General features: G+C 51.9%; 3 protein-coding genes across 5 annotated transcripts in view; 1 reads left to right on the top strand and 2 right to left on the bottom strand.

The window, feature by feature from the left end:
• Positions 1-2,153: 2,153 nt before the first annotated feature.
• Positions 2,154-3,514, bottom strand: Ovca2 (OVCA2 serine hydrolase domain containing). The gene is made up of 2 exons (XM_076870740.1): positions 3,177-3,514; positions 2,154-2,953 (listed from the first exon to the last, which is right to left on the bottom strand). Exons 1-2 carry the CDS (start codon positions 3,358-3,360, stop codon positions 2,454-2,456), a joined length of 684 nt encoding a protein of 227 aa, XP_076726855.1. The 5' UTR covers positions 3,361-3,514; the 3' UTR covers positions 2,154-2,453.
• On the bottom strand, positions 2,867-12,664 carry Dph1 (diphthamide biosynthesis 1). Of its 3 annotated transcripts, XM_076870738.1 has the most exons (13): positions 12,588-12,664; positions 10,144-10,296; positions 9,961-10,024; positions 8,289-8,410; positions 7,724-7,881; positions 7,475-7,596; positions 5,473-5,541; positions 4,971-5,127; positions 4,739-4,839; positions 4,404-4,482; positions 3,814-3,954; positions 3,532-3,636; positions 2,867-2,953 (listed from the first exon to the last, which is right to left on the bottom strand). In XM_076870738.1, exons 1-12 carry the CDS (start codon positions 12,646-12,648, stop codon positions 3,550-3,552), a joined length of 1,314 nt encoding a protein of 437 aa, XP_076726853.1. In that variant the 5' UTR covers positions 12,649-12,664; the 3' UTR covers positions 2,867-2,953; positions 3,532-3,549. The 3 variants fall into 3 exon arrangements, with proteins under 3 accessions (XP_076726853.1, XP_076726854.1, XP_076726852.1); XM_076870739.1 differs by lacking the exons at positions 2,867-2,953; positions 3,532-3,636 and adding an exon at positions 10,395-10,581 and having other exon boundaries at positions 3,643-3,954; positions 12,588-12,658; XM_076870737.1 differs by lacking the exons at positions 2,867-2,953; positions 3,532-3,636 and having other exon boundaries at positions 3,643-3,954.
• Positions 12,665-16,525: 3,861 nt separating this feature from the next.
• Rtn4rl1 (reticulon 4 receptor like 1) overlaps positions 16,526-20,313 on the top strand; it is a 71,599-nt gene continuing 67,811 nt past the window's right edge. The window contains exon 1 of the mRNA XM_076870253.1: positions 16,526-16,606. Within this exon, the coding sequence (XP_076726368.1) occupies positions 16,594-16,606 (13 nt within the window). The 5' untranslated portion in view covers positions 16,526-16,593. The remainder of the gene's footprint in view (positions 16,607-20,313) is intronic.

Genomic DNA, 20,313 nt, shown 5'->3' with positions numbered 1-20,313 from the left:
TGGACAAGAATGATTGAGTTTTTAGAACTGAATGCAGCCTTGGGTGAGATACTTAGCTTCTCTGTGCCTTTCTCCTCAATTGCAAAATGAATTTAACAATAGTACTTACCTGGTGAAGTCATGAGATTAAATTAGGCAACAAAGGAGGGCTGAGGGTGTAACTCAGTGACAGAGCTCAGGATCCTAATGTACAAGGCTCTTGGTTCAACCCCTAGCACCAAAAATAAATGAATAAAGTAGGCAATATTTAAGTTTCTGCTTGTCGGTGTCTGGCATAGTTAGTACTCAATAAATGTTATGCTTATTTTTATCCTGTGGACCTCATCTGCCTTAGGTATAAATTGAAAATGTATATCACTGATTCTTCTGGGGGAATTTGCGTCCTCTTTTCCCCCATGAGTTGCATGAGAACATTAGGGACCTTTTTCTAATGCCCATACTTAGCAGACTTTTACTCTACCTGCTAAAGCAGGGTTTTCAAATGATACCTCCATGGAATGTCCAGGCATAGTTTGTCAAGATGAAGATTCCAGGGTCCCAGTGATTCTGAAAGTAGGTTCAAAGTTGGCCCCAGGAATTCCAAGTTTAAACAGATGCTTGACACAAGGAGTCTATAGATTCTGTGCAATGGGTGGAGGAACCCCTTAAAATTCTCATTTCCAGAGAACATAAAAGCTAACATATCCCATTTGTTAGTGGACCACAGGATATCTACTAACTTGGACATTCTATGATTCTCAAGAGGAATTCATTCTCTTTACCCCCAGCATAAGCACTGCAATCCACCTAATTCTGCTCTGTCCTACCTTTCTCCTCCTCTTCTAACTGTAAACCCTGGCTTAAAATTCATTCCTCTGTCCTTTAAACCTCTTGATAATCCCAAGTAGCAGCAGCTGAGCTATGCAAGTCATGATTTTCACCTCTTGGGACCCAGCTAAAAGGGGCATCCTATGATTGCCAGAAGAGTATGAGTCCTAGCTGCAGATTCATCAATTATTTACAGAAAAGCCAGGAATCATAATGGGCCAGATCAAACAGGTAATTCAGTCTGTTTCAATGTCTTCCTTTTGCCAAGGGAGCAATCCCTTTAAAATAAGAGCAAGGCAGAAAGGCCAACTCCCCACTTCTCCCAAGACAAAAGGTTCTAAATCCATTAAACTGGGTCTCTGGGACAGGTAAGTTTTTATTGTTTTGGTACTGGGGATTCTACCACTAAGCTATATCTCTAGCACCTTTTATTTTAAGACAGTCTGGCCTCAGCCTTCCAAGTCACTGGCATTATTACAGGAGTGTACCACCATGCCTGACTAGGTAATTTATTTTTATCTTGGACAGTTTTTGGCTGTAGTGAGGAACCTAGAACTTAAGGGATGTTAGAATAATTGTCAGAAGGATAAAGTAGAATACCTGTGTTGTATCCACTATCCTTAATCCCTGTTCAACTATTAAAACTCCCTGGGAGACACTGTGGCTGAGGATAGGACCTGTTGAGAAGTTCTACAAAAAGAACTTACTTGTCTTGTAACGGGAGACATCATGAAGCAGAAGGGAGAAGGTAGATAGGGTACTATCTAAATGGGAAGAAAATGGCTAGAGTGGGTAATCCAAAAGGCTAAGAGTGGGAACTCCCAAGAGCAAACCAGTTGGGATACTTATGCCTTGGCTGTAATCACAACATAAATGATAATTAGCATCATCAATTATGAACAGCATCAATCTCAACCCTACAGATGGGTTCATCTTAGGAAGAGGAAGTTTATTTTGTGCTGTCTGGCCTCTGCCCAAGGCAAGGTCTGGTACCATACCCGTCTTCAAGCTCACAGTTCAGAAGAGCTAGGGCAGTTATGGAAGAGATGGCAGAAAACATAGCTAGGGACTGAGGGAAGACCAACAATTTTTAAGAATCAAGATGGAGGTATCAGGATCTCTTCCAAAATTTCTCAGATGTAAATTCTTCTAATTCAGTCATCAATGCCTCCTTTCCTTCAGTTTGGGACTGAAGACTTCCACCAAAAACATATGACTGTACATGTGCCCCAGCCTGTCTTAGGGCTCATGACAGGAAGTACTACCGTCCTTGGTTCTGCTGGGGAGGTTGTGTGGATGGCTAAACTTCAATTGTAAAAAAAAAAAAAAAAAAAAAAAAAAGATGCTTAAAATCCAAACCACTGCTTTATTGTGTGGCACTCAACAGTGGTGCCCACCCTGCTTTTCCCAAGTTATCCTCTCATCCAGGGCTTTCTGGCCTTTTGAATATCAAAATCCGTATAGTGTCGGGGAGGGTTCATACAGAGTCCAGAGAACTGACAGTTCTTTCTTTAAGTGGTCATGGTGAGGAGCATGTTAGCACAGTGGAGGTCCCAGGGTGGGAGAAATAATGGGGAGAGCATAGGTTACAGAGGCTGCCCCAAGAGCGGGTGGAAAATGTAAGGGCAGAGGCATTTATTGAGCATTCACCCTGCAAACTGGTCCAAGAATTTAAGGTAGGCCTGGCGCTGGGATGCAGCTGCTGGAATGAAGTGGCCACCAGAGTGAGTGAGGGTGATGGCTCCAGGGAACTGGTTAGCCAGCTGTACACTCTCCTGAGAGGGGATGACACGATCAGTGTCCCCGAAAACATGAAGTGAAGGCATTGACAAACTGCTCTGCAGGATGGGTTCCTTGAGGCCATGGCCCCTGGGACAGAAACCAGATACAAGGATGATAAATCGGGGCAAAGGGAAGCGCAGGTCTCCCGCTTGGCCCAGGGCACACACAAGGGCTGCTAGTGCAGCCCCCTGGCTGAACCCAAGAAGTCCGTCAAAAGGCCCCAGCTTGCTCAGTGCCTGTGCCACCGTTTCCAGAGATTCCTCCAGACCTCTGCACACCGTGGGCTCTTCCAGTGCGGAGAAAACGTCTGCCTCCTCTTCGGAAAACCACCAGCCTCGAGGCTGCTCCTCAGGAGGGCAGGAACCTACAGGCATAAAGGGGAGGAGAATGGAATTAGGGCAACGGGGAGGGGAGTGAGGAAGGAAGGGAGGGTATGGAAATAAATAACAGGGAAAGAGGTGACTAAGGAGAGAGAGACGGTGGAGACCGAAGAAAGGGGAGGGAACAGGGAAGGGGCATACGGAGAGAGGGTAAGGGGACCAGGCAAAGACCCTGTGAGGGCATTTCCGGAGCTGAGCTCGGCTCACCGGAGTCTGGTCCCCCGCCCTCGGGTCCCTCCGCGTCGGTGACCGGGTGAGGGCCGCTGAGGCACAAGAGCTCGGCGCGGCCCCGGAGCGCCTTCCTCAGCGCTCCAGTCTTCTCTCGAAAGCCCCGCTCGCTCTGCCGGAAGCCCGCCAGGCACAAGACCCGTAAGGGTTGCCGACTGGCCATGCTGCCAGGCAGTGGGCCATAGGAACACCGGAAGCAAGTTTTCCCCGAGCGGAAGTAGAATACACAAGGGGGCGGGACCAAATGGCTACACCACCCTGAAGGCGGGTCTCGGAGAGAGCGGCTCCCATGACAACAGAGATGAGTGGGGCGCGGCCAAAGTAGGGCGGATACCTGGGAACCAGGGGCGTCTCAAGGAGCCAGGGACGCCACCCCGTCTCTGCAGCTGCACCCCTCGCAATCCGAGGCTGGAGAGGGAAGCGTGGACACCTCCTGCACCTAAGGTTGCAGACTTAGACCAGAATCTCGCTTCTACCACAACCTCCACCCCGCGCCGGTACATTTCCCATCGTGGCCACGTGGCGGCGGCCTCGGCTCACGGTACCAGGAAGGGGGCCCTGAGCCAAGGCCGCGCCCAAAGGCTTGCACTTTTCCCTCCTTGAAGTCCTGGCCTACCTTCCCCAAAGCTGAGCGGCTGGGGCCTTGGGAGTTTAGGTCTGGCCGGTGATTCACCGTCCAAAGTCCCAAGGAGTTGCCAGCGTAGAAGTCCATGGGGTAGGGCTGCTGCCAGGAAATGTTCCTGAGGGCGACGGCTGCCTAGTGGAGGAAAACCGGACAATAACATTTGCTGATATTTTTCTGCTCCTGGATCATTAAATTACTCCTCACGACAGCATAGGAAGGGTGTATTATTCCCATACTGTAGAAAGGAAATGTGAGGCTCAGAGTGGTTAAGGAACGTGTCACACAACAAGGACTGCTAAGCAATTCAAGACTGTCTGGCGGGCAGTGGTAAAGCACTTGCCCAGCATACTGGGTTCGATTCCTGACACCACATAAAAATAAAAACAAATAAAATAAAGATATTATGTCCATCTACAACTAAGAAAAATATCTTAAAAAAAAAAGAGTGCCTGACTTCAGAACCTATGAACTATTGCTGTCCATCCACCCCAATCCAACTTTGAGCCTTCCCTTGACTGAAGAAGGTACAAAGTTTTCAAACACAAGTTTTTCTCCCACAAATTTTCAAAACCTGGTGTTACCTCATAGGGTGTAAGCAGTGGTTTAGAGAAGGCTGTACCCCAGTCAATGGAGAGGCGTGGACACGCCACCTGCACCCACCTGGGAAGGAAAACCAAGTCACACTGAGACAGGAAGCATGCTGAAGAACATGATTGTCCCCAATATACCCAACAGTCAATAGGGTTTATTAATCCTAATGTAAAGATTCACCTACCACTATTTAGATGCTGGATACTGTTGCTTATTTTCTCCTATTTCGTCCATTGACTATAAACTTTCTGAGGGAAACTCATCTGTAATAGTATTCTAAGTTTGGCCTCGAGGAGGGCCAGGTAGGTAAGGTGGGGAAACTTACACATCTACCTCAGGAAGTAGGTTGAGCTTGCTGGGGAATATCTCAGACAGCAGCAGCCTCACAAAAGGAAGTCCCAAGGCTTGGAGTTGAGATTCCAAGTACTGTTGGGAGAGGATGGCTGAGTTGGGGTACTCATGATCAAGCAGTCAAAGCTGACTCCCTGGGCCTATAGATTTTCCCAGATGGGTTTCCAGTCAGTCCCTCCTCAAGAGGCCACCCTAAGCCCTCTTACCTCTAAGATCTTAGGACTGCCTTGGCGGCCCAAAGTGCCCAGAATAAGGCCCCAAGATTTGGCAGAGCGGGCAGTGGCTATGGCTTCCTGCCGAGTGGTCTGCATGCGCTGGTGGTCGTAGTGCTCTCTGGATAGGACTTTGCTGTATGGGTCATACCTGTAAAAGAAGCTTGCCAGAATTACTGTGACAGCCACTCCCAGGATTCCTGCTATTTACATGGCTCCCAACTCAGGCCCCAGACAGAACAGGGATTGTCACTGGGACAATGAGTCCCATAGCTGCAGCACGCAAGAGATGGGGAGTATTTTAGGATCTCAGTGTGAATCCTAGGCGGGCAAGAGCAGCCCTGGGTCTAATGCCAGATGGAGGACCCAAGTGCCTCAGACCATTAGGACTGAGGCTGGTAAGTGGCTAAGGAATAAGGAAAATTTGGCCCCTTGAGGGCCTCAGGGACAGAGAATTTCATCCCTCAATAACTAGTCAGCCCAGCCCAGCACATACCGGTAAGCAGGGACATTGGGGTTGGCGATCATGACAGACTCCAGATGGAAGCGGCCATCTCCAAGATACCTATGGGGTGGAAAAGGCTGTAAGTGTGGCATGGGGTAGCAGGAGAGGCACTCTGGCTTAGAAGCACAGGCCTGAATTCTCAGCTAGCTGTTCATGCAGCTATATATAAACAAGTCAAGTCGTCATTTTACCTCTTGGGGCCTTGGTTTTCTCTCATGTAAAATAAGAAGCTTGACGTGGACAGCTGTAAGACCATAGTATATAATGTAGAATCAAGAACTGCTCTACCCTAGCCTTCGGAGGAAGAGTAAAAGAACAGCAGAGGACATGGCAAGGCTTCCCGGGCTCTAGACAGCCTAATTTGGAAGCAGAGGGACAGATTCTCCCTGACCAAGCTCAATACAGATGTGGAAAGTAGTGATCAGGGAGTCATATAGGCTATACATGAGATTCCAGAATATACACTGGCTTCTCTGCCCAGACCAGCTCTTGGGTCCAGGTACTGAGTGGTAGTAACAGCTATTATTTCTTGGACTTGTGCTTTCTGTGCTCTAGGCCTGGACTAAGTGCCTGATGTGTATGAGCTCAGTTCTATCAAATAATCCTCTAAGATAACTACAGTGTCCGCATTTAACAGAACATTCAACTAAGGTTCAAGGATGTTAAGACACTTGCCCAAAGTTATACAGCTCGTAAGCAATGTCTCTGAGACTTAATACCAGGTATAACCACAGGCTGTACCAAGCATGCCCTAGAAGATGCTGTCCAACAGTACCTTCCTAGGCCTTGGAGATTCCCAGAGCATGGAAGAAAACAAGCCATGGCAGCTGATTCTCTCCTTCTTGGAGACCATACCTCATTTTGGTAACTGGTTGACACTGAGAGTGTCCCTCCCTCAACACACATCTTGAAGCCCCCAAGGGTAGGCATCTATCAGCTCAGAGTTATACAGGCCCAGGCACAAGAGTAATGCCCCTCAGGAAGCAGGACTGCCAGGTCTGAGCTGGGAAAGGCCTGGATGTGGACCTGTCTATGGATATGGGTGTCCTGTGTACATGCAGCAGGCCTGTGGGACAAGAATCCAACGCAAGAGTGGGGCTGAGTCAGAGAGTACCCCTCCCTCCTTCTCCGCCATTAGCTAGGAAACAGGGTTCCCCTCCCCAGTCCCAGCCCGGGAAGCTGTCGGCTCTGAGGCTGGCTGCATTCACACAACATTAAGCATTTCCATTACCTAAAATAATTAGGCAGCAGGAGACATGCTGCTCCTGCTTGTTAGCTGTCCGGATGCTAAATTAATGGGGCTGCAGCCTGGGTGTGCCCATCCATCTTCTCCAATTATATTGCCACCATTTCTAGCCCACCCTCCTCCCCCTATCAGACCCTCTGATTCTTGTCCCCCCTCAGGCATAGCCTTCAGCAGTGGAGAGGGACAGAAAACATGAAGGCTATAGCATCCCTATTTGGTCCCATCTTGCAGAGTGACCTTGGGCACACAGGTAAGGAGCTTTAGACCCAGTTTCCTTCTCCTATATGATGAACCTTCCTGGGTACAAGTCTTCATGTCTTCATACACACACATACACACACACACACACACACACACACACACACACACACACATATAGTAGATGAACATAATACCTTTATTTATTTATTTAGGGTACCAGGTATTGAACTCAGGGGCACTTGATCACTGAGCCACATCCCCAGCCCTATTTTGTACTTTACTTAGAGACAGGGTCTCACTGAGTTGCTTAGTGCCTTGCCACTGCTGAGGCTGGCTTTGAACTCGAGATCCTCCCATCTCAGCCTCCCCAGCCACTGGGATTATATACGTGCCCCACCATGCCTGGCTATTTATTTTATGTGGTGCTGAGGATGGAAACCAGTGCCTCACACGTGCTAGGCAAGTGTTCTACCACTGAGTTACAACTCCAGCCCCACCTGGGTACACTTCTAATGTCTCTATGATGTGGTCCCCAGTTTTACTTACACAATGGCTTCCACCTCCTTTGGCAGTCGGGGGGATGTACAGCCCAGAATCTCCCCAGGAGACAGGGGTTTACACTGTGGGACAGTCATACGATATTCAGCTTTCAATTCCTGGGCAGCTGACTGTAGGGATGAGGGAAGAAAGCAAGTGGCTAGGGAACGAGCCAGGGCACCTGGCATGGAGATCTAGAAACAGCCTAGAGAGTGGCTGTCTGTCCCACAGGATGCTGGGCACCTTTGTCCTACTTACCTGCAAAGTTGATACAAACTGAATGGTGCTGACCAGGGCAAGGGCACTGGCTGGGGGAAAGGTGAGGCGGATAGAGTCCAGGAAGTGGGTAGTGTCTATCCGGATGTCCACAAAGACATACAGTACCCGGAAGTCTTGGATAGAGGTGTCCATGGGAACTGAGGGTAAAGAGTTCAGGAAACTGTTTGAAAAGCAGGAAGGACAGAGAACCTGTCCTGGTCCCTGGTTTCTAAGCAGCCAGGACCAGGGTTTCAGCCTGGGAGAATGAGAGGGGAGGGAAGGAAGGGGTCACAGGTCCACTAGAAGCTCCTTCTCTGTCACTCAGCTGGGGGCCCAGCCTGATCTACCACCAAGAGCCTTTCAAACACCCGCATCTGGGACAGCAGCATGGTTTCCAAGGCAACCATAACCAAAGGAAAGATCCACCTGCAGAGCAGGAAGGCCAAGGCCATCCCAGATAGTAGGAGGGTCCTCATGACTCCAAGTGGGACAAGAAGGTACTATGCTGGAGATCAGTGTGGATCTGGCCTCCCTGTCAGTGTCCAGGTTTCTTGCCCTGTTATACCAAGGCAGCTGTGGCCATAGTGCACCAAGAAGTCAGCTCCCAGGGCTCTTGCAGTAAAGTCATCCACACAGCAAGCTCCATAGGTGACATCGCCCATCACCATCACTTCAGCCTCTGTGAACCTGTAGGGGTAAGGGTGAGGAACAATGGGCCAGTGACACAAAGAATAAGGTGGGGGAGAGTCCTAACTCTGTGGAGGTGTCCCAGGGCCCAGCTCCTCTCTCCCCACCTCTTTCAATTCCTTGATTTGGCAGCTGCCATTTCTGCCAACAAAGAGTAGGAGGGGCACAGCTGCCACCTCCCTCAGCCCTGGCAGGAGCTCCTGGAACAGTTGTTGCATGAGATGTCTCTGCAGCACCCTGACTCCTCTGCCTGAGCTCAGACTGCAAGAGGGACCCCCAGTCCTCAGCTGATCATGCATGGAATCCAACACGGACCCCTGAAGTCCTGGCTCATCTCACCCAGGGCTGTGAGCATGTACACACAAAGGTCCCTGCTCCCATGTCCTGGCATTGTGGGATACATGGCCCTGGATAGGCTGAGCCTCCCTCTTGCCCAGACCCCTGCTACCTGCCCACCCAGAAGCAAAGCCCTGGGTGCCCAGGAGGGGGGACCCATGCACAACCCCCCCAAAGCACATGGCATCGCCCACATGCCTCAGGCATCAGGAAGAGTGGGCTCTGGCCAGCACATTGCCATGGGATCTGTAGGCCTGAATCACTGGCGGGTGGGGAAGACCCTGCACCCACTGAAGTCACCACAGGAAAAAGCAGGAGGCTGAGCTCTTCCCTCAAAGAGTCCCACACCTGGGATGTGGACCAAGGATCAGTGACTGGGGTCCCCATTTCCTCCCCCCTCAGCTTTTTCCTCCTGAAGGGCAGTAGGGAAAGCTGAGCTGCTGCCAATCAGCCCCCTACTCCGCCCCCTTCCTCAAATCAGGCTGTGCACAGAAGCAGATTATTCAGCTCCTTAGAATGCAGCCCAGGCTCTGAGTCAGCCAGAGCACTTAATTTTTTATAGATTAAAATGTATGCAAATTGGCCTGAGCCCCAGAGAGCATCCCCAAGGGGCAAGAGGGTGGGAGCAGGGAAGTGGGTCTGCAGCAGCAGGAAGGGGGGACAGGTTGGGGGGAGGGCAGCAGCAGGGAAGTGGGAGGTTCCCAGCACGAGATGACCTCCCCCTTCTTTATTCCCCCTCCTAGTGCCTGTGCTGGTTCCAGATGGCTGAGCACTCATCCCCCCCAAGATGGCTCATTGTATTGAAGAAACTTAAAAAAGGAGGGGGTGGGGATAGAGGAACTGAATACCTTTCTCAGGAACCTCCTTCCTCCTGCTCCCTGAGAAAAAGATGCCTCCCCAGAGAGACCCCCTGGGCCCATTTCAGGGTCAGCTTTGAGCAGTCTTAGATTCCTCTACCTCACGATCTAGGACTAGCTCTGAAGAGATTAGAATTAGCTTCTTCCTCTTGCTCAAATTGTATAGAGGAGGAGAAAGACAAGTGGGGTTCTCAGCAAGCTGGGAGTTTTGTTTTGGATTGCTCCCTTTGTGTGTGATGACTGTGGGAGGAGAAAGGGAAAGACAGATGTCCAGAAGGGGAAAATGATGTGGACAGCCAGGCTCTAAGGGGCAAGGAAGAATCAGCTCAGCTTCATCTCCAGTATCCCAAGCCTCACCTTTCCAAGATATCCACAATGGTGCAGGCGAAGAGGAGGAGGCCTTCAGGCATTTGCAAGGCCACTAAAAGACAGAGTAGAGACATGAGGCAGAGGGCGACAAAAGGCTGCGATGGAGATCCAGCCCCATGTCTGGCCAGGCAACCTTTCTACTCCACCTTAGCTCAATGTGTGGGGGCTCACCCTTCTTGGCCTGGGCTTGTTGAATCCTCCAGATGGTCTTGGGGATCTCAAAGTTATAGTTGGAAGGCAGGACTTTAATGGCCGTCTGCAGCTGGGGGTTGTTCAGGATCTCAGGGGGTATCTGATTGGCCAAGCGCCCTCGAGAGGTTCGACCTAGGACAAATATAAGGCCTGAGTTTATGTCTAACCTAGATCATAGCCAGACCCAGCACAGCTGTTAATTCCAAGTTTAAGGCCCAGATCCCACGTACCAAGAAGGTTGGCCGAGATTTCTTCCCCACTGAATTTATCCTCAAGTAAAGAGACAACCCATTAAACCAGAAGAGCATCTGCATGTTTCCATGCTGTGAGATTATCGGGAATCAAAGACTTAAGTCCATGAATGGGGTATGGCTCGCTCCTTCTTTATCTGAGGAGAAAAGAGGCAACACCAGGGGCCTGAGGAGAAAAGGGGGGCAAGTCTGAGTCCACAAAACTATTCCTTGATAGGGAACAAACACATGGAAAACCCAAGAGCCTATCTAGCCAGGCCAACCAGTCTGAGAAAATGTCCATCCTTCCCCAACCCTGAGAACACTTAGAAGTCTCAAGGTCCTAGATATGAGATCTATAAGTAAACTGTTACTAATTTAAGACTGTGCCAGGTGTGGTGGAACATGACTGTAATCCCAGCTACTCAGGAGGCTGAGACAGGAGGATCACAAGTTCAAGGCCAGCCTGGACAATTTAGCAAGGTCTTATCTCAAAGTAAGAAATAAAAAGGCCTGGAGCTGGGCACAGTGGTGCACACACACACAGTGGTGCACACCAACAGCTGGGGTGGTGGTGGAGGGGTGTGTATGTGTGTGTGTGTGTGCTAAGACAGGAGGATCGAGTGTTCAAAGTCAGCCTCAGCAAAAGCACAGCACTAAGCAACTTGGTAAGACCCCGTCTCTAAATAAAATATAAAATAGGGCTGGGGATGTGTTTCAGTGGTTGAGGGCTCCTGATTTCAATCCTCAGTACCCCCCACATACCCCACACACACACAAAAAAAAAGGGTTGGGGATGTAGTTCAGTGGTAAGCACTCATGGATTCAATTCTCAGTACCAAAAAAATAAACAAAACAAAAGATTGCCCTCCTGAGTCCCACAGACTATGCCCACAGTGGTTAATTCTCGCACTATTCCCTCTCCTCACTTAAAAGGGAAATAAACAACATAAATTACATTGACTTAAGTTCTCTAGTCTTATTGTTCCTCCTTACTCCCAACACAGGAAAACCAGAAAGAACGCTAGTCAGGACTGTGGAATAACAGGTAAGGACAGAGAAGTGACTTTGCCCTTCAGGAGCTAGCAGTCTACCAGGGGCAAAAGAGACCTATACAAATAACAAATCCTTAAATAAAGGAGAAAATATTGTAGTTCTTTAGTACGGCTGCAACCCTTATTCTGGACTCATACTCTCTAAAATGTAGTTTAGGGTTGGGGATATAGCTCAGTTGGTAGAGTGCTTGCCTTGCATGCACAACGCCCTGGGTTCAATCCCCAGCATCACTAATAATAATAATAAATAAATAAAATGCAGTTTAGTTCAACTCTTGTGCTTCTCTTTGGGAGCCACACAGTTTGGGAATGTGAAAAGGCAAGAAATTAATTTCTTCAAAAGTACTTATTGAGCCTGTACTATGTACCAGAACTTCTACTCCAGACAATATCTGTGCCTTCACCCACTGTGTAGGGGGAGTCATAGCAGCTCAGTAAATTCCTTGGCCGGGCAGGAAGAAACAGAGAGGAACTAGCCTGGCAGGCTGGGGCTGAGATCAGATTTGATTGCTACCACTGTTATGATTTTTCGGTTAGTTATTTCAAAGCTGTGAGCCTCTGGTAGAAATCTCTTCTGACAAGCCCATGTCTTTGTGATCTTGGGCGGGTGGGCGCCTCCTCCTCATCTTGTTTACATCAATTACAACCTGTTAAGACTGAAATCCTGAAAGAAGGGCTGTATCCCAGTCCCTGAAACTAATACAGTCCTGGCACTCAGTGGACACTCCTTTAGTGCCCAGTGAATGAAACCATGCGCCTCTTCCCAGAAACATTCCTTCAGAGGCCACTTGTAAAATGCCCGCTGCAATCGGCCTGACCCCTTCCCTCCTCCTTGGGTCCGTCTTATTCGTCAATCTAGTGTCCGTCTGCCAGCCAAGGCAGAGGGGTGGTTTCCAACGTGAAGCCTACGAGCTTCTAGGAGGGGCTGCCCTCCACGGCACCCTAGGGCTACGAAAGAAGAGGGGGCCCCTTGAGCTCTGGTGACAGCCTCCCAAAACGGGTGACAGCCTCCCAAAACGAGTAACAGCGGAAACTTCCGGAACTGGCGAAGAAAAAAGGCCAGGGCTGGTCCTGTCCCTGACTCGGGGACCCCATCCCGAGAAGCGAGGTCTGGAGGCCGCAGTGTTGCTGCACCCACCTCTGCCACGGCTGTTTCGGCTGCCCGGCTCAGCCGACTCCGACCCAACTAGAGCCGCCATCACGGTCCTGACCACGTGGGGACCAAAAGACAGCACTAAAAGAACACGGAGGGAGCAGGCATTGCGAACGATCGCCGACCGGCGAACGAGGGGCGGGGATTCCCTCTGGGCGGAGACCACGAAGGAGGAGATAGGGGCGGGGCTATAGTGGGTCCCGTCTCGGGTTCGCAAGGTCAGGACTCTAAGCATCCAAGTGATCCCAGACCACCGCAGTTGTCCTTTCCCTGCGACCTTGTCCCCCACTCCCCTTCCCGGCCTGGCTCAAAGCTGGCGCGCCCAAACCAGTGCTCCCCTATGTGCCTGCGTGAGTTCTGCAGGCAGAGTTTTACAAAGGGGGACACCTATTGGGTCTCCCTGTGGTTCCTCACTCTTACTCCCCACCTGGCGAGGAGTGGTCTGCCAGACGCCGGGTAGCTGTATTCGCATTCCCTTCCTCAAAGGACCCCACCACTCGTGCAGAAGGGAACTAATTCAGGCTGCCAGCCCAGCTCCAAGTTGAGAACCTTGAATGTGTATTTCGGGAGCATTCCTGGTGCCCTTATCACCTCAAGAGGTCACCATATGGTAGGTTCACACAGAAGAAGCTGCTGCACTGAGAAAGACCTGGAGCGTTTCCTGGAGCATCCTGAGGACTCCATCGCTTAAACTTTCTGGATCCTTGCCCCTTTCCCCCTGTGTAGGCTGCCCCTCAGGCTTAGCTAGCTTTTCTTCTGATCAGTGGCCAAAGATCCTGGGACCCCAAAGAGAAGGCACAGCAACCAATGAGACAGAGTGGACCTTTGGAAGAGCAAAGTGGATTCAGGACAGGACCTCAGCAAAGTCTGCCTCATGGACAGTGGTTGCCCAAGAACTATTTGGCCTCCCAGCCCCCTGGCACATTTCCTCTCTGTATAGAGCTACAAGCACAGCTGGCCCTTTAAGGCAGCTCTGTGGCCTCAGGCTCCCCTGGAGGCCCTCCCTGCTAGGAAACCCCTAATTAAGGTGCAGGGAGAAGGGAAAACAAACAGCCAGGGACAGGCCCAACCTGAGAAACTGCCAGGGGTGGAGGGATGGCTAGGCAGACTGAGAGTGAGCAGCCAAGGAGAGATCAGAAGGGTCAGTTCTCTGCCCCTCAGGCCACTGGCATTCTTAGGATAAATACAACTTGGCCCAGAATGTGACCAGCATGGGTCCCTGGAATACCCCTCTTACTTTATTAAGAGTCCAGCATCAACTTCCCATCTTCCCCAGCTTCCCCGGACCCTCAGGGTGCAGGATCTGAATTCCAGGAGGCCTGTACCTCACTGCTCAGGACCCCAAGGCCCAGCCTGATGGGGAGACCCTGGCTACCATTAGAAAACCAGGCAATACTTAGGAGAACTGGACACTAAAAACAGATGTGAGAGTACTCCCTCAGACCCTGTAGTGCAGGACATTGGGGGCTGCCATTCAACTTGGGCTGAGGATACCTCCCATCTGTCCGCGGGGGTCTCCCTTCCCAAGTTACTCAGCAATCTGAGTAATTACTGCGTGACAAGAAGGCAGGCACAACGCACCCCCTACATTACACCACAACACCTGCCTACAGCCACCCCCAGCCTCTGGCTGGACTCCAAAGCAGCACCCAATCCTGAGGCCTGAAATAACTGTTTCTCACAAGCCACCCAACTTTGCCTGAGATGTTGGAGTTTGTGGGGCAGGAGGTCATGAGGAGGCAGCTTGGGGAGGTGGAAGAAGAATTAGCATACCAGATTCAGGTCCACTTTACTGATATGCATTGTAACAGTGAGCAAGATGTTCAACCTCTCTGGGCCTTAGTTTCATGGAGGACCTCTGCAGCTCTCAGTATCCTAGAGTTTAATGCTGGTATCTGTCAAACAATGCTCAGGTAGTGTGTGAAGTCAGTTACAGGCTTACAGCTGGTGGAGGGAAGAAAAGGAATGCCTGCCTTATTTTCTGTTCCCACCCCCAAGAGGGACAAAGCTGAACTATCTTCTGAACATGATCCTTTCTCAGTTTCAAGCATTTGCACAGAAATTCTCCCCTTCCTGGAATGCTCTTTCCCCTTGGCCCAATGAACTCAGCCCTCAAGGGTAACCTCTGCTGTCCATGTTCCCTGGTTATCCTTTACCCTTTTACAGAGCTGGCAGAGTCCCTACCCACATGTTGTAACTTCTGTCACATTCTAAGATGGCTTATAGGTCTTTCTTCTTCCACTATGACATACCAGACCTCTGCCCTTAGCTCAAACCTGGAGCCTCAGTGTCATTGAATTCCTATATAAGCACATGAATAATGGCTTTTTTGTTTACCTTCCTATCCTGTCACATTCTCCTCCAAGAACACTTACATTCGATCTCTGCTTAGATGTCACTTGCTCAAAGCAGCTTTCCCTGACTTGTAGTCAAGCTCACTACCCTGCTTGTTTTTCTTCCAAACACCATCATATCATCCAGACTTTCCTCATTTGGTCGTATTATAAAACGTAAATGAAGAGGACAGGGATCTTGTCTTTTTCATTGGCTGAATTTCCAGAAATAGTGCCCCACACCTTCAATAAATGTGTCTTGAATGAGGGACCTGGCCCACTCTTATTCTAGGCCAGTAGGGGGTGCCGGCCTCCACCCAGGATCTCGCGGGCTTGAACCTTCCCTACACTCAGTTCAATCGGGTCCCGCAGGGTGCCTCAGCGGTACCTCCTCCATTTTCTGAGAATCCCAGGGCGGGGTCAGTGTGGACTGAGATCAGAACCCCCCCCCCCCGCGGATACAGCCCACCCGAACCCCGCACTCCTATCCTACGGAGTTTGCAACTGGACCTCCCTGAATGCTTGCTACCCCGCACCTCTCCCCCCAAAGACTAGTGTCCTGGGACGCGGGATTAGGGATGTCTTGGGTTCGCCCGAGCTTTATTGGGCTGGGAAGAGCCGTCGAACCTCGGACGAAGAAGGGGAGCTAGCAGGGGAGGAGATGGGGCAGGAGTGCGGACTTGTGATTCCGACTTTGGGTGGCGGTCCTTGGGTCCCCAGCCCGTAGTCAGGGCGCACGTTTTCAGTCGCTTCTCCAGATGACCTCCAGCCCGGAAGGGCGAGCGGGCGGGGGCTGGGCTGGGTTGGGCTGCAGCCCTGCTCAGAGAAGACTGCGGGGCTGGGGAGGGGCGTACCAGTGGCTCGACGACTGGCCCTGGGGCTGGGTCAGGTACTTGGACGGACGCGGGCAGAGGATCGTCCCCCGGGGCGGACGCCGCGAAAACACCTTGGGAGGCGGCGCCGCACGGCTGAGCGTCGCTGCCCTGGGAATAGGACGGCGCTCGGCACCGCGAGCTGAGAGCACTTTCATAAATTTTGTATGGGAGGCGCTCCGTGAGCGGGGGCGGGGAACGAAGCGGAGCAAGAGGGAGGGAGCTAGAGAGCGAGGGAGGGAGCGAGAGAGGGAGGGAGGAGGAGGTGGGGGAAGCCGGGGGGGTGGTGGTGAGGAAGGGAGGCGCCCCGCTCCGCGGATCGCTTGGTCCTGCAAACGCGCGCCGGGCGCTTTCCATCGAGCTCGACTGTGCTTGCGAGCGCCCTTTTGCAGCAGCCGCCGCTGCTGCTGCCCGAGGGGGCGGAGAGGAAGGGGCCGCGGCTGACCCGCCGCGGGGCGGCGTCCCCCATCAAAACCGCCTGCAAAGTGCTCTGGGCGGCAGAAGCAGGCCGCCGGCTCCGCGGAGCAAGCTGCTCGCCCCGGGGCTGAGCGAGCGCACTGGGCTGCCAAGCAGTGCCGCGGTTGCTGCTGGGCGCCGGTGCCCTCGGCGCGGGGCTTGGACTCACCATGCCCCTGCGGGGCCGGGCCGCCGGGCACAAGCGGATCCCGGGCTTGCCCCCGCCTCGATGCGCTCGGATTAGCTGCAGCTGGCGCCCAGGGATTTGAATCTGGACCCCAGGAGGGAGCGCTCCTAGGCCGACCTCTGAGCGGCGGCCCCGCGGCCAACATGCTTCGCAAAGGTGAGTTGGAGCCTCAGGGGCAAGTTGGAGTTGGGTGTGCACGGGGCACAGCCAGAAGCCCAGGAGCTGTCCAGCACCCGGGCTCCGCTTCCGGAGGCAGTCCCCAGCGAGCTGGCGGGCTTTGTCGGACGCACCTACCTAGGGGCTGCTGTTGCAGCTTAGCTCCTATCGGGGCGATACACGGGCTTTGCTCCATGGATCAAGTGGCCGGGCCTAAGGATCTGGTTTAAAGGATAGGTCCGAGACTGGAGCGAGAGGCCTGTGGTAAAAGGGAGCTAGCCTCCTGGGACCTTTGATTTGCCATTATAAAGTTTTGCACTTGCAGGCTCCGTTCCCTGCGCTGGTACCCAACTCTGCTTCCGATGCTTCGGTAGGGCTAGGTCCAATCCGCGCTCCAGCGCAGCTAGCGGTCTGTCACCGCGCGGCCCCGGCGCTCATCGCGCGCCCTTGCTCCCCAGGCGGGGCCCCAAACGCGGACACTTTCATAGTAGTCCTGTTTTATCCCCAGAGAAGGACTATCGGCACCCAGCAGCTGAGGGTGGGGTATGACGAACGCCTGAAGTCCTGATCCTCAAACTTTCTTTAGGCCTGGAGAGGAGGGACGCGAAGGCGAAAGCCGTGCCCGTAGTGTGTGTGGCCGGTGCCAGGCTCAACTTAAGGAGAGCTGGCTCCACGACCAGCTCACCCGGACTCCTCAGCAACCCAGTCGGGTACCGACCGCTGCAAAGTTGGCGCGGGCGCCGGGGAAGTCCCGCCGCGCCCCCACGTGGTTGCAGCGCGGGGTACAGTCCCTCGGGCCCAGAAAGGGCAGGTGACCACGCCGTGAGCCCACCGGCCCCGCCACCCGCCGCTCCAGCCTCGGCCTCTCTCCCTTCCAGATAGTAGCCGGCTGTGGTGCCCCGCTGGGACTCCCTTAGTTCTTGGCCCCGGCCAGGCGGCTGCCGAGGCTCGGCGCCTGCGGCTGGCTGCCCCGGCCCTGCGGGAGCCGGCTGAGGAGGGAGCTCAGGTAGCGGAGGGGCCTGATCCCTGCGCTCGGCGCTCCAGCCTTAATCCGCCCCTGTTTCCATGGCAACAGACCGAGGTGTCGTAAGCACAGGATTCTGACCTCACAGCAGGATGGGGAAGGAGAAAACTGGCAGGGGGAGGTGGCGGAGGTTGGGGGAAGCAGAGCCCTGAGATAGGCGAATAGAAGCGGATGTAAGGTGATAGAAAAGACCCAGATAAACTGGCCAGGCAGGTGGGTAAAGGAACCACGCCTTCAGTGGGGACAGGAAAGGCTGAGCGGTGGTCCCTTCTTGCCCAAACGTGGAGATTGATTGCCCCATGGTGTAGGAATAGTCACAAACTTGAGTGTGACTTGTGCCCTCCACGTGGGTCGGTACAGTGCCAGGGAAACACTGAGTGCCTTTTGCTGTGGTGTGGAAAAAGTCTGCTGCTGGCTGGAGAAACCACTTCACTGATACACCCCAGTTTCTTTTCCCTGCACAAAGACACAAAAAGTCTTTTCAGCAAGCAGGCGGTGCTGACAGAGTGTCTCTACACAGAGAAGGCACTTTTTACAGAGCTGAGCACAAGCCCTGGTCTGTGAAGCTTGGGCCTGGAGCAGACGAACTTGCCTTCCTTGTGAGGGTTTCCCAGGCAATTTTGAAAGGCCACCATGTCTGGGCTGTAGGTCTGAGATGGAGATAATAGAGAAGAACTGACATCTCATTTCCCTTTTGGTCTTTTGTCTTTTGGCAGTTTACAGTTAAAAATGAGCCACAAAGCAGCCCACACACTTTATTTATATGTTTTTTAGGTGCCCAGGAGGCTCTAGCATCCTCTAGGAGATTTCTCTCCTCTTCTTGCTAGCCAGGGTGCATTCTGGGGGCTGCTCCCTGAGGGGATGCTCCTTACCCTGCTCCAGAGGTAGCCACTGGAGACTTGACAGTCACGTGTGTGTTTGCCACTGGAGCTGTTATTCCCTTCCTGCACTGCCTGGTTGGCGGGAGAGGTTCCACCAACAAAGAGGTTTGTACCTGGATTGACCAGAGGGAAGAAGGGCAAGGAAGTTCTTTTCAGGGCTAGCCTTGGCTTGGGTGGCCTAGAGCCTGCTTCTGGGCATTGGGTGGGCAAATGATTCTTGCTCTGGTCCTTTCTTGGGTAGCTTTCTCTCTTGGCCCCTGATCCCGATCCCTTGTGGTCTCTCTGGCACACATGTGTATATACAGGACACTCAGATTCTCTATGTGGATTCTAGGTGTGTACCTAAAGCTAAAAGTATGCCTCAGGCTAATGCCAAGGGAGGTGACCATTGAAGTGTCTGCTTCTAGAATTGTTCCCAAAGGCTCCAAGCAATAACGTTATAGGATGGATTGAGAAGGTTATTGTCTGTCAGATGCAAAGCCTGTGTGAGGTCCTGGACCTGAGTGAGTTTAATAGCTTAATTATGGTTTTGAAAAGGGCTTGAAGGATGGAGAAAGAATAGCTCTCCCTGTATTCTTTCTTCTCTCTTACCTTTCTGCCAAGGATAGGGATCCTGTTTTATAATGGAGTGCTGTGTGGAATTAGGAGGCTCAGTAGTTTGAAGGCCCAGAGGAAGAAGAAAACAGGAGTAAGCTTTGGATCATAGAGTCATCTCTCCTATTAAAGCTGTCCCCTGGAAGACGATTTTGGGAGGTTTGGGGGTACTACTTTACATCTGTCAATGAGCAGACTCTACTGGCCATAGTCCCACCTCTGTGGTGGGACTAAAGGCTTCGGCAGCTGCTCCGACTGCTTTTCCGTCTCCTGGCCTACCCTCGCAGAACCAGGGACATAAAAAGCAAATCTCTGGTCAAGAGATGACAGGCAGGCAGGGTAAGCAAGGCCCTGAGCCATCCAGTAATATCCAGGAAGGAAAGGCGGCCTGCTAGGGGGGTTTATTTTGCCAGAAGTGGCCTGCTTAAGGTCAGGATCTATGGTTTTCATTTTTAGAGCTATAAAAACAGAATGCAAATCAAGAGCCTCTGGGCTAACACAGAATCTTTCCTTAAAGTTTTTGTCTTGTTAAGCAAGGAAATAGAGTGCCAAATAGGCTTTGTTAAGTGGCAGTCTAATTAATAATTTAAAATCTTGTAGCTGTCTTTCATTAGAATTTATCTGTACATCAACCACAAAATCAGTCAAACACACTCATTTATAAGTTAATGCCATCCCTGAATAATTCAGCAAGAGCTAGATTAAGGCCTGCAACCCAGTAAGATGCATTTTGTTCTCTTGGTTTCCATAGCCAGACGGGCTGGCCTGGTGGCTGCATTGGGCTTCTCCTTTGTGGGAAGAAGGGAAGGCAAAGGGAGGTAGGGATCATGGTTTTGTCAGGCGACTGGTGAATTTGAGTTCAGAGATTCCCTGGGTGATTGGGGAGTATCTTGTGGCCAGGTGTGAGCAGGTTCCACCTCTGCCTCTTTGAGGGCAACCAAGACTCAGAGCTGTAGGTAATGGGGCCCTTCTTAACCTCAATGGAGAAAAGAATATTTCTTGGATGGTCAAGATACTTTCTTCTGCTATCAAGGAAGTGTAGAGGGGAAATTCAAGAGCCTTTCTCAAGAGGACTGAGACAGGAGGTTGTTTAGCCCAATTCCAGGTGCAAAGGTGGAATTTCCGTCTTTCCAGCCTACTTCTGACCTCATCAAGGAATGTAGCCTGGTGGAACCAGTCTCACCAAAATGCTTCCTCCAAGAGTAGCT

The sequence above is a fragment of the Callospermophilus lateralis genome, chromosome 11, assembly GCF_048772815.1.
Source record: "Callospermophilus lateralis isolate mCalLat2 chromosome 11, mCalLat2.hap1, whole genome shotgun sequence".
In the NCBI taxonomy this organism is placed as follows: domain Eukaryota; kingdom Metazoa; phylum Chordata; class Mammalia; order Rodentia; family Sciuridae; genus Callospermophilus; species Callospermophilus lateralis.
The sequence above is the reverse complement of the archived record's forward strand: the minus strand, read 5'-3'. Positions and strand labels throughout refer to the sequence as shown.

Bases quoted from the DNA above. Each gene is read 5' to 3' on its own strand.
- Ovca2 (XM_076870740.1), bottom strand. From the start codon at position 3,360: ATGGCCAGTCGGCAACCCTTACGGGTCTTGTGCCTGGCGGGCTTCCGG. The intron at 2,954-3,176 runs GTGAGCCGAGCT...TTATGCCTGTAG, and splicing joins GGGCGGGGGACCAGACTCCG to GTTCCTGCCCTCCTGAGGAG.
- Dph1 (XM_076870737.1), bottom strand. From the start codon at position 12,648: ATGGCGGCTCTAGTTGGGTCGGAGTCGGCTGAGCCGGGCAGCCGAAAC. The intron at 10,297-12,587 runs GTGGGTGCAGCA...TATTTGTCCTAG, and splicing joins CCGAAACAGCCGTGGCAGAG to GTCGAACCTCTCGAGGGCGC. The intron at 5,128-5,472 runs GTATGTGCTGGG...CTTCTTTTACAG, and splicing joins CCCAATGTCCCTGCTTACCG to GTATGACCCATACAGCAAAG.